Source organism: Globicephala melas, chromosome 21 (assembly GCF_963455315.2).
Source record: "Globicephala melas chromosome 21, mGloMel1.2, whole genome shotgun sequence".
Classification (NCBI taxonomy): Eukaryota; Metazoa; Chordata; class Mammalia; order Artiodactyla; family Delphinidae; genus Globicephala; species Globicephala melas.
This window is the reverse complement of record NC_083334.1, coordinates 19,994,904-20,009,259: the sequence shown is the minus strand read 5'-3', so window position 1 is coordinate 20,009,259 and position 14,356 is coordinate 19,994,904. Positions and strand designations below refer to the sequence as shown.

At 38.0% G+C, this 14,356-nt stretch overlaps 1 protein-coding gene across 3 annotated transcripts in view; it reads right to left on the bottom strand.

Moving 5' to 3' along the window:
- The window catches only part of SGCZ (sarcoglycan zeta), a 915,455-nt gene that overhangs the window by 37,386 nt on the left and 863,713 nt on the right, over positions 1 to 14,356 (bottom strand). For all 3 annotated transcript variants that reach the window (XM_030832087.2, XM_060291683.1, XM_060291684.1), the window contains one exon: positions 9,383 to 9,505. In XM_030832087.2, coding sequence (XP_030687947.1) covers positions 9,383 to 9,505 — 123 coding nt within the window. The remainder of the gene's footprint in view (positions 1 to 9,382; positions 9,506 to 14,356) is intronic.

Sequence of the window (14,356 nt, the reverse complement as noted above, 5' to 3'; positions counted from 1 at the left end):
CATTGTCATTTGTTTCTAGGTATGTTTTGATTTCCTCTTTGATTTCTTCAGTGATCTCTTGGTTATTTAGTAGTGTATTGTTTAGCTTCCATGTGTTTGTATTTTTAAAAGTTTTTTTCCTGTAATTGATATCTAGTCTCATAGTGTTGTGGTCGGAAAAGATACTTGATACAATTTCAATTTTCTTAAATTTACCAAGGCTTGATTTCTGACCCAAGATATGATCTATCCTGCAGAATGTTCCATGAGCAGTTGAGAAGAAAGTGTATTCTGTTGTTTTTGGATGGAATGTCCTATAAATATCAATTAAGTCCATTTGGTTTAATGTATCATTTAAAGCTTGTGTTTCCTTATTTATTTTCATTTTGGATGATCTGTCCATTGGTGAAAGTGGGATGTTAAAGTCCCCTACTATGATTGTGTTACAGCCGATTTCCCCTGTCATGGTTGTTAGCTTTGCCTTATGTATTTAGGTGCTCCTATGTTGGGTGCATAAATATTACAATTGTTATACCTTCTTCTTAGATTGATCCCTTGATAATTATGTAGTGTCCTTCTTTGTCTCTTGTAATAGTCTTTGTTTTAAAGTCTATTTTTTCTGATATGAGAATTGTTACTCCAGCTTTCTTCTGATTTCCATTTGCATGGGATATCTTTTTCCATCCCTTCACTTTCATTCTGTATGTGTCCCTAGGTCTGAAGTGGGTCTCTTGTAGACAGCATATATACGGGTCTTGTTTTTCTATCCATTCAGCCTGTCTGTGTCTTTTGGTTGGAGCACTTAATCCGTTTACATTTAAGGTAATTACTGATGTGTATGTTCCTATTACCCTTTTCTTAATTGTTTTGGGTTTGCTTTTGTAAGTCTTTTCCTTCTCTTGTATTTCCAGCCTAGAGAAGTTCCTTTAGCATTTGTTGTAAAGCTGGTTTTGTGGTGCTGAATTCTCTTAGTTTTTGCTTGTCTGTAAAGGTTTTAACTTCTCCCTCGAATCTGAATGAGATCCTTGCTGGGTAGAGTAATCTTGGTTGTAGGTTTTCCTCTTTCATCACTTTAAATATATTCTGCCACTCCCTTCTGGCTTGCAGAGTTTCTTCTGAAAGATTAGCTGTTAACCTTATGGGGATTCCTTTGTATGTTATTTGTTGCTTTTCCCTTGCTGCTTTTAATTTTTATTCTTTGTTTGTAATTTTTGATAGTTTGATTATTAAGTGTCTTGGCGTGTTTCTCCTTGGATTTATCCTGTATGGGACTTTCTGTGCTTCCTGGACTTGATTGACTGTTTCCTTTCCCATGTTAGGGAAGTTTTCAACTATAATTTCTTCAAATATTTTCTCAGTCCCTTTCTTTTTCTCTTCTTCCTCTGGAAGCCCCTATAATTCTAATGTTGGTGCATTTAATGTTGTCCCAGAGGTCTCTGAGACTGTCCTCAATTCTTTTCATTCTTTTTTCTTTATTCTGCTCTGTGGTAGTTATTTACACTATTTTATCTTCTAGCTCACTTATCCGATCTTCTGCTTCAGTTATTCTGCTATTGATTCCTTCTAGAGAAGTTTTAATTTCATATATTGTGTTGCTCATCATTGTTTGTATGCTCTTTAGTTCTTCTAGGTCCTTGTTAAATGTTTCTTGTGTTTTCTTCATTCTGCTTCCAAGATTTTGTATGATCTTTAGTATGATTACTCTGAATTCTTTTTCAGGTAGACTGCCTATTTCCTCTTCATTTGTTTGGTCTGATGGGCTTTTACTTCATTCCTTCATCTGCTGTGTATTTCTCTGTCTTCTCATTTTTCTTAACTTACTGTGTTTGTTGTCTCCTTTTTGCAGTCTGCAGGTTCATAGTTCTCGTTGTTTTTGGTGTGTCCTCAATGGGTAAGGTTGGTTCTGTGGGTTGTGTAGCCTTCCTGGTGGAGGGCACTGGTGCCTGTGTTCTGGTGGATGAGGCTGGATCTTGTCCTTCTGATGGGCAGGACCGCATCCGGTGGTGTGTTTTGGGGTGCCTGTGAACTTAGTATGATTTTAGGTAGCCCTTCTGCTAATGGGTGGGGTTGTGTTCCTGTCTTGCTAGTTGTTCATCATGGGGTGTCCAGCACTGGAGCTTGCTGGTCATTGAGTGGAGCTGGGTCCTAGCACTGAGACAGAGATCTGTGGGACAACTCTCGCCAATTGGTATTATGTGGGGCTGGGAGGTCTCTGGTGTCCAATGTCCTGAACTTGGCTCTCCCACCTCAGAGGCTCAGGCCTGACATCTGGCCGGAGCACCAAGACCCTGTCAGCCACACGGCTTACATGTAAATGGGTTACATTCTCCAATCCAAAGGCACAGGGTCACTGGCCTTCTGCACTCAGCTCAGTCCTCCAGCCGAGCATTGTCTTCTGGGCCTTTTCCATATGGAGAGCCTGCTTTGGATCCAGGTCCAGCTGCATTCCCTAGCATCTAGAAGAAGCAGCTGATTCCCCCATCCTCCCTTATCCCTGCCACAACTTGTCACGATCCTGGAGTGCCTCCATTTGTGAATTTATAATCATTTCAAAATAAAAGTTGACAGTTACTCTTCGGTTGGCAATTTCCCTCCTAAAGTCAGAATTTTGGGGCTTCAACCTGAGCACTTACCTTGACACTTAAGCCTATTCAAAACGTGTTCCTGAGGACAGTTTTGAACTTGCCAAAAAGTGATCTCCGGCCTACCTGTGAGCATGCATGGGAGGTTTAAAAGAATTGGAGTTATCTAATCAGGCCAGTGAAATCAGGATTGAGACTCTATTTCAGTGATAAAATGATGTATCCTACAGAGTAAGGTGACCAGAAGTTTGACACGTCCACTGAGAAAGGAACAAAAGGAGAAGTGAAATGGACTGAATCTGCAGGATTCCCTTTCAATCAATAATACAGAAGGCCTGTCTTTCACTCACTCAACAGGGACTACAGTCTTCCACTGTTTGCAATCCAACTACCTTAGAACCCTACTTCTGGTTTGGTTTTATCAATTTGACAATTGATATTCAAGGGGACTAGGCTAAGGGACCACATAGTCATTGATGTGTCTAGATTCTCTGAGATTGACCATTGTATTAAAGCCACATCATCAAATAGCTACAAACCTACCCTATATAATTATATATCCCTGTATGAAGATCTTACAGCATTGAAAGTTAATATTATATACTTCATTTTTTCCATATTTAATAAAATAATTTACCATATTGCTATGGACTGAATTTTGTCTCTTCAAAATAAATGTGTGGTGGCTATCTCTCCCAGTGTAATGGTATTTGCAGACAGAGCCTTTGGAAGAAAATCAGATTTAGAGGAGGGAGATGGTGGGATGCTCATTATAGGATTAGTGACCTTATAAGAAGAGTCAGAGACACCAGGGCTCGCTCTCTCTCTGCCTTGTGAGGACACATTGAGAAGGCAACTATCTGCAAGCCAGGAAGAATGCTCTAACCAGAACCCAACCATCCTGTCACCTTGACCTTGGACTTCCAGACTCCAGAACTGTGAGAAAAATTAATTTCTATTTTTTAAGCCAGTCAGTTTATGATATTTTATTACAGCAGCCTGAGTTGACTAAGACATATGTGGAGAATATTTTTCTATACTCTGAAAAACGTTATCTGTGGTTTATTAATTACATTGTTCAAATTTATATTTTATTGTTTGAAACAATGTCAAGCCTGAAGAAAAGTCATGAGTATAATTAAAAAAAGAAAACAAAAAACTCTTGTACACCCCTTGCTCTGGAGCCCCATTCAAGTTTTGCTAAATGTGATTGGCTTTAAAAACAAATCCACAAATTCTTTGAAACTCATAAAGGGAAAGCGGGTCCTCTTTTATGACTTTCTTCATATTTCTATTGCACCAATTATATTTTCAAGAAGTTTTGCTTTAACAAAATTAGGAAACATTTAAGTCAGAACTCAGAGAAATAAAATAAGTCACAGAGAAGACTGTCAGTAAGGTGCTCAGAGGAAGCAGCTATTTTCTGACGATGGCATAGTTCATTATTAATACACTTCAAAACCTGCAATCAGTTTTCACCCAGAAATTTGGGGGCCAGAGTGGTACTCATCTTTAACATCTCTAAAAGCTTTATCCTCTGTAAGTTTAAAAAACTAGAGACAGTAACCATGCAGATGTGCTTTTGAAGCATTTCCTCAGGCTCGCTGGGGTGGGAGGAAAGGAGGAGGAGGACTAATTTAAAAAAACAACTAGAAAATTGAGTTGAGTGATTTACTCAAGTCTACAGACTTGAAATGCCACACCGAAGAAAATGAAGTGATTGCACCTCCCTTTCCTCAGCACCTGATCTCATCACATTTCTTCAGGTGCCGTTCAGACCAAGCAGCTCCATCCTGCTGGCTGAGTGTTACCATGTTCTTAGCATTTGGACAGCCTGGAGGAACAACAGTCCTATGTAATAGAAAGGTTGATTCCAAAGCTCACCCCCATCACAATGTCCCAATTTAACAGACAAGAAGAAGGATGTAGAAGACTAACTAATAAAGACAAACCAGAAAATACTGATTTCAACCCAGAAACATAGTGTTTAATTTAAAGGCAGCTCTTTGGAAAACTCTTTCTTCTGTTGTCAAATAAGCATTGGAACCTATCTTTCCAATCATTCAATTAGAACAGAGACAAAGGAATGACACTCTTGGCTTTCAAGCAAACACTAGGGCACAGGGTAGATGCATGATTCGGATTCACTATTCTTTCAAATTGACAGTTTTAATTTCTACTGCCTGATAAAAAAGAGACATCCTTTCTTCTCATACATTGAGCCATTTTCTACTTTTCTCTCAAAGGCAAAACAGAGAGATCTAACTCCAACTAATGGCTTTTAATTTAACATGAAAGTATTCTAAAGGACTAAAGTCTTTCACTTTATAAAGTCAAATGACCTGCACTTTGTTTTCTAAGTTAATATACTACTTGGAATAAAAGTGAAAGTACAAATCGCAGTTGATTGATTCTGCCTGAAAGCACTAAATTTAAGAGTCTTCTGCGTGTAAGGGTTCATATATTTTATTTATTGACCTGGTCTCAAAAGATAATTGCATTAAGTAGTATCTTTGACCAATATTACGGAATACAAAGGAAAATAAAGTTGTCAAGTATGCATATGAGAGCTAAAGTGTAAAACTCCCATATATTCAATGATATAGACAGGGTAAGTTAAGGTCAAATAAGTATATTCAAATTAAAATTTAAGCAAAGTACTACAGAGCAAGTCAAGTAATATCAAGAGTAAAAACGTTAAAAATTGAAAGCATGTGACTGACTGATTGCTGAACATGCCGATGGGGTAATGAGGCCTGGTGGTATTCAGGTAACTACCTGCCACTTTACTTCCACCCTCCTGCACCCTGAAAGTATTTAAGTGCATCAAGTACATCCCTGCTATGCTCCAAGTAGAGTAAATTTGAGTATCCGGAGCCACACTAGATCTACAAATAATTTTAGTCATAAGTGATTTTGCCTCAGCTGGATAGACACACTTATTATCTAAATAAATTCAACTACTTCTGCCACCTGGAAAGAGAAGTCCATGTACGAAATGCCATTTTTCTTAAAATATAAATTAGAAAGATTCCATTTTAATATCTATGGATATTGCTTAAATGGAAAATTTCTGTGTCACAAATTTAAAATTCTAGAATCAACCTCACACAGATCTCTTGTCACATGCAACTTTGAAGTCTTGTCAGCACTGCTCCCTAATTTACATGAAATACCTTGGAGTCACTGTTTCTTTGTAGTATAGTTTGTTAAATATTTAAGCACTGCTTTAAAGTACACATGAGGTTACTAATCAATCCCAGTGCCCTTAAATTGCATGCTACGTTATGCACAATTTTCTCCTCTAAGCATGTGAAATTCTAAATTATATTTGCCATTGATAACTTTATTTTCCTTTATTTTAGAAGTATTACAGGAAAGAATAAAGCTACTATAAAGTTCCTATGCCGTATTCTGGTAATGGAGTAAGGACCTCACAGGAATTTGAGAATGAGTGTGTATGTGTGTATGTTTGTGTCTTTGTCTGTGGGTCTATCTGGGTTCTTCTGTGAGAAACAGAAGTGTGACTGGATACTGAGGGGAATTTTAATCATATTAAAGTACTCCCCTAGGACTTCCCTGGTGGTGCTGTGGTTGAGAATCCACCTGCCAATGCAGGGGACACGGGTTTGAGACCTGGTCCGGGAAGATCCCACATGCCACTGAGCAATTAAGCCTGTATGCCATAACTACTGAGCCTGCGAGCCACAACTACTGAGCCTGCGTGCCACAGCTACTGAAGCCTGCGTGCCTAGAGCCCGTGCTCCACAGCAAGAGAAGCCACCGCAATGAGAGGCCCATGTGCCACAATGAAGAGTAGCCCCCGCTCACCACAACTAGAGAAAGCCCATGCTCAGCAACAAAGACCCAAGGCAGCCAAAAATAAATAAATAGATAAATAAATTTATTTTAAAAATAAAAATAAAATAAAGTATTCCCTAACTTAGCATTATTTATGAAAGATGTGGCCCTTGCATACCCGCATCAGGTTAAAAGCCAGGGTTACATGTTATAGACACTCTCATTATTCCCTCCTGTGTGACGCTTCCATCCTTCACAAAAATCTGCCTGGATTCTGTAATTATGAACTCAAAATTGTATTAGTTTATTATTTAGGATCTTCTGGAGTCATATGATACATAAACATATTGTAAAACTGATTAATTTTTTGAGATAATTGGAAAATATAGATTAAACAAGAGTATTATGAAAAATAAACTCAAAGCTGTGTGTATATGTTTGAGACAGAGAAAGAAATGGAAAAACAGAGCTAGAGTGAGATATATGTATTTATCCATCTATACATCATACAATATACCATGCATACATCACACACATACAAAGGGGAGAAAGAGAGAAAGAATGAATAATAGGTCAGCAGAGATGACTGCCCTAAGACAGTTAACTGAAAAGCAAAAAATCCTTAGATTTTTTAGGGAACACTTTTTCCTCTGATTTAATAGCGCAATTAACAATTCAAAGATGGCAACCAGGCTACCAAGAAAAAGAGGAAATAAATGTGAGTATCCATCTACCTCCAAGAAAAATTATAAAAACTAGTTATTGGGTCTAATTTTGTGAAGACAGTACTTCACTGCAATAGTTATGAGAAAAATCAAGGTAATATAAAGATCAGAGAAAGTTAGAATTCCATGAGATCATAAAAGCCGTCAAGAGCTCCAGAACTACCCTTCACTTATGAATACAAAGTACCCAATGCAAATATCTGAAATGGATGAAATAATTTTTGGTTACGTGTGTAATATCCTAAAAGCTATGAGGATTATTTTGGTATCAAAGCTGATAACTGCAGGCACTACCAAGGTTTAAAGATTGTTAAATATTAAAATCACATCTGCCCAATCCCTCTGAGTTCGTTTTTACTCTGGTTCCTGACTTTCTCACCAACTAGCAACTCAGCATCAAGGGCCCTAAAGTCAATGTCCTTTCTGATTTGTTTGTGCTCTTTGCCAAGGAAAATCCTCATGATTTTTTTAAAATAAATTTATTTTATCTATTTATTTATTTTTGGCTGTGTTGCGTCTTTGTTGCTGCGCGCAGGCTTTCTCTAGTTGCAGCGAGCAGGGGCTACTCTTTGTTGTGGTGTGCGGGCTTCTCATTGTGGTGGCTTCTCTTGCTGCAGAGCATGGGCTCTGGGTGCACGGGCTTCCGTAGTTGTGGCACGCGGGCTCAGCAGTTGTGGCTCAGGGGCTCTAGGGTGCAGGCTCAGTAGTCGTGGCGCACGGGCTTAGTTGCTCCGCGGCATGTGGGATCTTCCCAGACCAGGGCTTGAACCTGTGTCCCCGGCACTGGCAGGTGGATTCTTAACCACTGCACGACCAGGGAAGCTCTCCTCATGATTTTTTAATTAAAAAAAATTTTTTGGCTCCCTGACTGCCAACTCAAGACTTAGGAAGGCCAATGTTTATCCCATATACATGTTTACTCCTGACCTTTTTAAGGAGTCTTAAGAAAGAAAGAGAAATGAGGCTGATGGGCAGTCCTGGGAACCAGCCCAAGCACTAACCCAATGGTGCAGGCTCCAGCTACTCATCAGAAAACTCACGAAAGAAAGAAAGGAGGCCCTCGGGGACAATAAGGATGGTGGTGGTAGATTGTGAGCCAGACCAGAGATGCCCAGTGAAGATCCCCATTCTACAATCTTTGTTGAATTTCATTGCTATTTAATAGTGTATCTTTCTTGAAATCCACGCAGACCCTGGTGTCTGGGATATTGGCAATATCAATATTATCTTTATTAATAAAAACAAAAAGCTAACCCTTACAATGTCTTCACTATGTGCCCAAAACATTCTAAAAACACACATGCACACACAGGCATGTGCGCACTATCATTTCAATCATTTAGATGAAGGAAAATAGACGGCATAGATTTACCCAAATTATTGAATGGTGGAGGCAGAATTTAACCCAAACAGCCCAAGAGCTGAGGTCATTTACCATGCAAACTGCTCTCACATGGCCCACAGGCTCTGTTCTACCTAGGTATGATAGATATCCCATGAACTGTCCCCAAACTCAAATTTGGGAAACGCTAAGCCAAACATATTTAATTTTTTTAATATAGGCCTCTTTGTCTTTTAAAAACATTTTATCAAAATAATATGTGTTGTGGTTGTAAATCAAATTATTCAAAAGCGATTGTACTCAAAATGCTTAAAATAGTATTAATAAAATCCTTCCCCATTCCCAATCGTGCTTTTAACTTTCTGTTATTTTGCTCTTGTTGTTGCTTTTTCATTTCAGTTGGTGGTTGACACTAATGGCCCTAATATTAGAATAATGACTTTAATAATGTCTCAGTAATAGGTGATTAGCACTATTTCTTGACTTATATACTTTTGAAGATAATTATGAGCCCTAAAGAACAGGAATTTAATTTACTTATAAACTTCCCCTTACTTCATTCTAAAGTTGATGTTTTAGTTCTTCCTTTGCATATCTTTTACTGTTGAGTAACACCTCTAACTTGTATTTATCTATCACCTTGAGTAATCTTTAATCATTGTTTGCACCCCACCTTTTCTTCCACCATCCACACTCAGTTTCCTCCACCTAACCCTGCCTGAGACGTGCAGCTTTGCTTTTATATCATTAAGGCTAATATTTATAGTGTCTTCTGCAACCACGACCAGAGCTTTCTGTTTATGACTACTGGAAAATCAAATGATGTGATATCATGATATTATGCAAGACTCAATTTCAGGCGTGGGGACCATAGATATAAAAAAGTAGTTTCTTGTTCAGTTGCGTATTCTTTCAAGAAGTAAACAATGTTCCAAGACCTCCATCTACAGTACCTGTAACTTTCAGCTTTTCAGCCCCAATGGTAATCCCATCTTCATCTGCAGAAAACAGCACCCTGCCATCTTCACTTGCTCTCACTTCAAATCTTTTACACTGAGCTTCCACAGCATCAGCTCCTATGGTCAGAGGAAAGGTTTAAAAATGAATCTGGTATCCAGGAAACCATTAACATGTATTTTTTTTAAAAAAAGAGAAATATATATATTATTTAATCTCTACAGTATGTTTTATACCTAAATTAATATTTTAAAATTACCATCCTTTTCAGGAGGCTATCTAATTTGGTAAGGTATTGCTGGGCTAGGTTGGTTGGGTACACATCTGACCTCTAAATCCTGACATAGTCCTGACAAGGTCTGTGTGGGTTTAGCCAGTTAGAAAATCTCTGCATATACACAAGGGAGACAATGTCTGCTTTGTTCTTGGTGGCAGCCTGAAGACTTGGCATTTTACCTGGCATGTGCTGGATGCTTCATAAGGACTTGTGGACTGAAGGATTCTCGTGTTTTCTCTCTGCAAGTAGACAATAGTGCCCATACTTGCTACATCACAAGGTACTTATAAAGCATTATTCAGTTGTGAACCTTTAGTTACTCTACACTTCATAGATTCAATACTGCAATTTGTTCACTCTTTATTACTACTGAATGTGAATCCATTTTAGATTCAATATCGCAAATGTATATCTATATATACATACATAACATATATATTTAGTGTTCTCCAATGTATCTTCTAATCAATAATTTTCTTTATTAAAATATTTTAAAGAAATACAATGACATCATGCAATTGAAATCTATTTTCAATTTATTGGACAATTTTGCACATTGATTCATCCACAATCCACAAAGCCAGCTCCCATATGTGGAAAACATAATTAATTTGAGAGTGAGCAGGGCTTCAGCAAGAAGATCAAACTGGTCAGGGGCTGAGCAACTGCTATTTCCATAACACTGATTTCTTTCTTTTGGCGTAATGCATTTGGCATATGGATCTGTGTCTTCCCCTCCTGTTGAGATCTGGAACATCCCTCTGCTGCTATCTACATCAGAAACTCCTGGCAAGTACAATGTGCTCCACTCAGGGACCCTTTGTGCATATTTCTTTTCATTTCTCTCTACATATGCTATGGACTGAATATTTGTGTACACCCTAAATTCATATGTTGAAATCCTAATTCATAATGTGATGGTGTTAGGATATGGGGTCTTTGGAAGGTAATTAGGTCATGAGAATGGAGCCCTCCTGAATGGGATTGGTGCCCTTATAAAAAGACACAAATAAGTTTGCTTTCTCTCTCTATGCAGTCTATGGAGTGAGGACACAGGGAGAAGCTGGCTGTCTGTAAGCCAGGAAGCAGCCTCTCACCAGACACTGGATTTGCTGACACCTTGATCTTGGACTTCCAGCCTCCACAACTGTGAGAAATAAAAATGTTTTTCAGCCACCCAGTCTATGGTATTTTGTTACAGCAATCCAAACGGAGTAAGACAATGTACTACCATTTTTTGTTAGCTATATGACCCCCAGGAATTCAAAACAGGAGATTATATTTGTATTCCGAAACGCCCTCTAAATTTAAAACTGTGTCTAGTTTCTAGTAGGCTTTTAGTAGGAGAATGTTGTAGAGGTGAATGAGTGCAAGACTTAACTTTCTTCCCATTTCCTTAGTCCTCAACCCCATCTCAGCCCTACTCTCAACCCTAGTCCATGGGTTTTAGTACTTACACTTTAGTAACTTACACCTCCCCATCATCATAGCTCCTGAGGAGTACTTAATAAGAGGAAGACATTATTCCAAACTGGTACTATGTGGGATAATTTCTCTGAAAACAAGAAATTTTTCTTATATTCTGAAACTACATATATGTTTTCAGGTCCACAAAGAAAATGTGAAAACCTCCAATGAGAACAATGCTAAATACTTAAAAACTGGTGTTAACCATGCAAGCTATCAAGTTCAAAAGAGCATAAATTGTATTTTAAAGTCTGTTTTTTTAAGCAAATAACTTTCCTTCTGGGATTTAATGGTAATATTGGAGAAACCATGGAAGACCTATCATTCCTGGTCACAGTCATTGCATTTGATCTTGCAAACATTATTTCAGCAGCCTGTGTTCAGCTGATTTTGTTTTCTTCTCATCATGGCCTAACTTTCCTGTATTGAGCTTTTAATCTTTGAACCATAATAACTCAAATGGATGATGTTCAAAAAGCCATGTTTGAGGCCACATGTGTTGATAAAAGTGATTTCTGAGTTTTGAGGCTTCTGTGTTTCAATCTATTTTCAGGGCACTGAGGCATACCTTAAATATGAACTGCCAAAAAGATATTACAGATACTATACATGTAAAACTTAACATGTACACTACCTTGCTTCCTTCAAATATATTTAATTATTGGGTGAATTGATCCACAAAATATATCACTGACTTTAATGACATTGAAGTATACAGATCTCTGTGCTTATAGATACATACATACATACACACTATATACACACACACAGCAGCAAGACATTTCTTGGCATAATACTTAATGTTGTTATATGGGAGACAATTTATTAACATAAAAATGCTATACTATAAGTCACAGAAACTATCAGAAATATAAGTTAAGTGTCTGGATGTGGCAAAGTATGCTGAAATCTTAATTCATTGCATTTAAATAAGCAAAAGAAAATAAGCAGATTAGAAAACATTTATGCACCTGGAATAGAAGAGATGCATCTAGGCCATAAATAAATGGATAAAGACTCATCCAACTGAAAAATAGATATATAAATTAACACAGCAGACTACACTCTATTCAACATATTCGTATAAGTACAGAAGGCAAAATTGCAAGCAATTAGCAGTGCATTGATAATAAGTATTTTAAGTCAGAAAATAATTTTGAATGTATTGTGCTTCTGTATATTACTTTTCTGCAAATGGAAAGCACTTAATATATGTAATTGGACATATATTGCATTGTTGTGAACATTTATGTTTAAAATAAATATATTAGGCTATATATATGGAACTGAATTTATTATATCCTAACGTGCTTTGTGTTGCCTTATTCTGTGTTTCAGGTTTCAAGTTAGCATCTCATATTCTCTAGGCTAGATCACCTTAGAAGCCAGTTGTTCAGAGGGGCAGTGATGTCCAGTTTAACCTTATCTCAATCAAAGATGCCTCCAGAGTTGCAGGAAAGCAATATGTCTGAATGTCTCTGGGTAAAGAGCTCTGATTCCTTAGCAAATAGATCATGGGAGACAAGTTATCCTGGAAGCTCTATATTTTATTAGTCATCTTAAACACCAAATTGCTAACTAAAGTATCAAGACTAAGTGCTTCTTTCAGAATATCTCTGAGAAGTTCATGTCAGCAACTTCAAAAATCAAAGAACGATTAGGTATAGAGCAAGAAAAGAGGGAGATGGATCCAGACGGCAGAGTAAGAGGATGTGGAGTTCACCTCCCCCCACTAACATATCAAAAATACACCTACATGTGGAAAATTTCTCACTGAAAACTAACTGGAAACTGGCAGAAGGACTCCTTTACAACCAAGGCTGTGAGAAAGGTCCACACATAATTGCGCAGGAAGGGAAGAAAGGCGATCAGTTTGGGACCTGTGCTCCCCGGGAGGAGACTCAGAGGAAAGGGAGAATACAAAGGTGAGCACACTGGGGAGTGAGAGGTGAGAGCCACAGACTGGGTGCCTGGGTCCTGGGGTCCTATGTGGGGAAGACCAGCTGCCTTGGCTGGTTGGAGGACCTCTGGGACAGGCAGGAGGGCTGTGGGAAGGATGGACTCTGATGGTGAGGAGTGTGCTCACTGGCTCGCTCTCGAGGCAGGACTGAGAGGGCAGAGAGAGGACTGCTCTGGAGCTGCTGGGTTTCCCATGACCACCTCCGCGTGTGCCCCAGACCGAGCCAGGCAAACACTCTGGCGATGCTGAGCGTATTTTCATGTGCCTGTTGGCCATCTGTATACTGTTGGTGGGAATGTAAACTGGTGCAGCCACTGTGGAAAACAGTATGGAGGTTTCTCAAAAAACTAAAACTAGGACTGCCACATGACCAAGCAATTACACTACTGGGTATATATCCCAAAACACCAAAAACACTAATTCGAAAAGATACATGCACCCCAAGGTTCATAGCAGCATTACTTACAATTGCCAAAACATTATGCAACAACTTAAGTGTCCATCCATGGACGACTGGACAAAGAAGATGTGGGATATTACTCAGCCATAAAAAATAATGAAATTCTGCCATTTGCAACAATGTGAATGGACCTAGGAAATATTACGCTTAGTGAAATAAGTCAGACAGAGAAAGACAAATACTGTATGATATCACTTATATGTGGAATCTAAAAAATAAAACAAAGGAATGTATGTAGCAAAACAGAAACAGACTCACAGATATAGAAAGCAAACTAGTGGTTACCAGAGTGGAGAGGGAAATGGGGCAAGATAGACATATGGGATTAAGAGATATAAACTACTATGTATGAAATAGACATGCAACAAGGATATATTATTGTACAGCACAGGGAATCATAGTCATTATCTTGTAACAACTTTCAATAAACTATAATCTGTAAAAATACTGAAACACTATGCTGTACACCTGAAACTAACATAATATTGTAAATTAGCTTTACTTCAACTTAAAAAAGAACAAGAAAAGAGAACTGGCAGGAAAAAAAGAAAATATGTAAGCAAAATAATAGGTTTTTTAAAAGGATTGAAGTGTTCAATACATATCCTAATATTTTCTCTAGTCCATTTAATGTTTTGTATAGATTCTTTAAAAGCAAACAAATAAAACAACAACAATGTTAATTTCTTATTTCCCTCAGAGATGGCTCCACTGCCCTTTTTGGAAGGTTCACATTTCTTACAGTCATATTTAGTGTCCAAATACATGTTTTGCAGACAAGTAGAGAGGCTCCGTTAATTATGTAC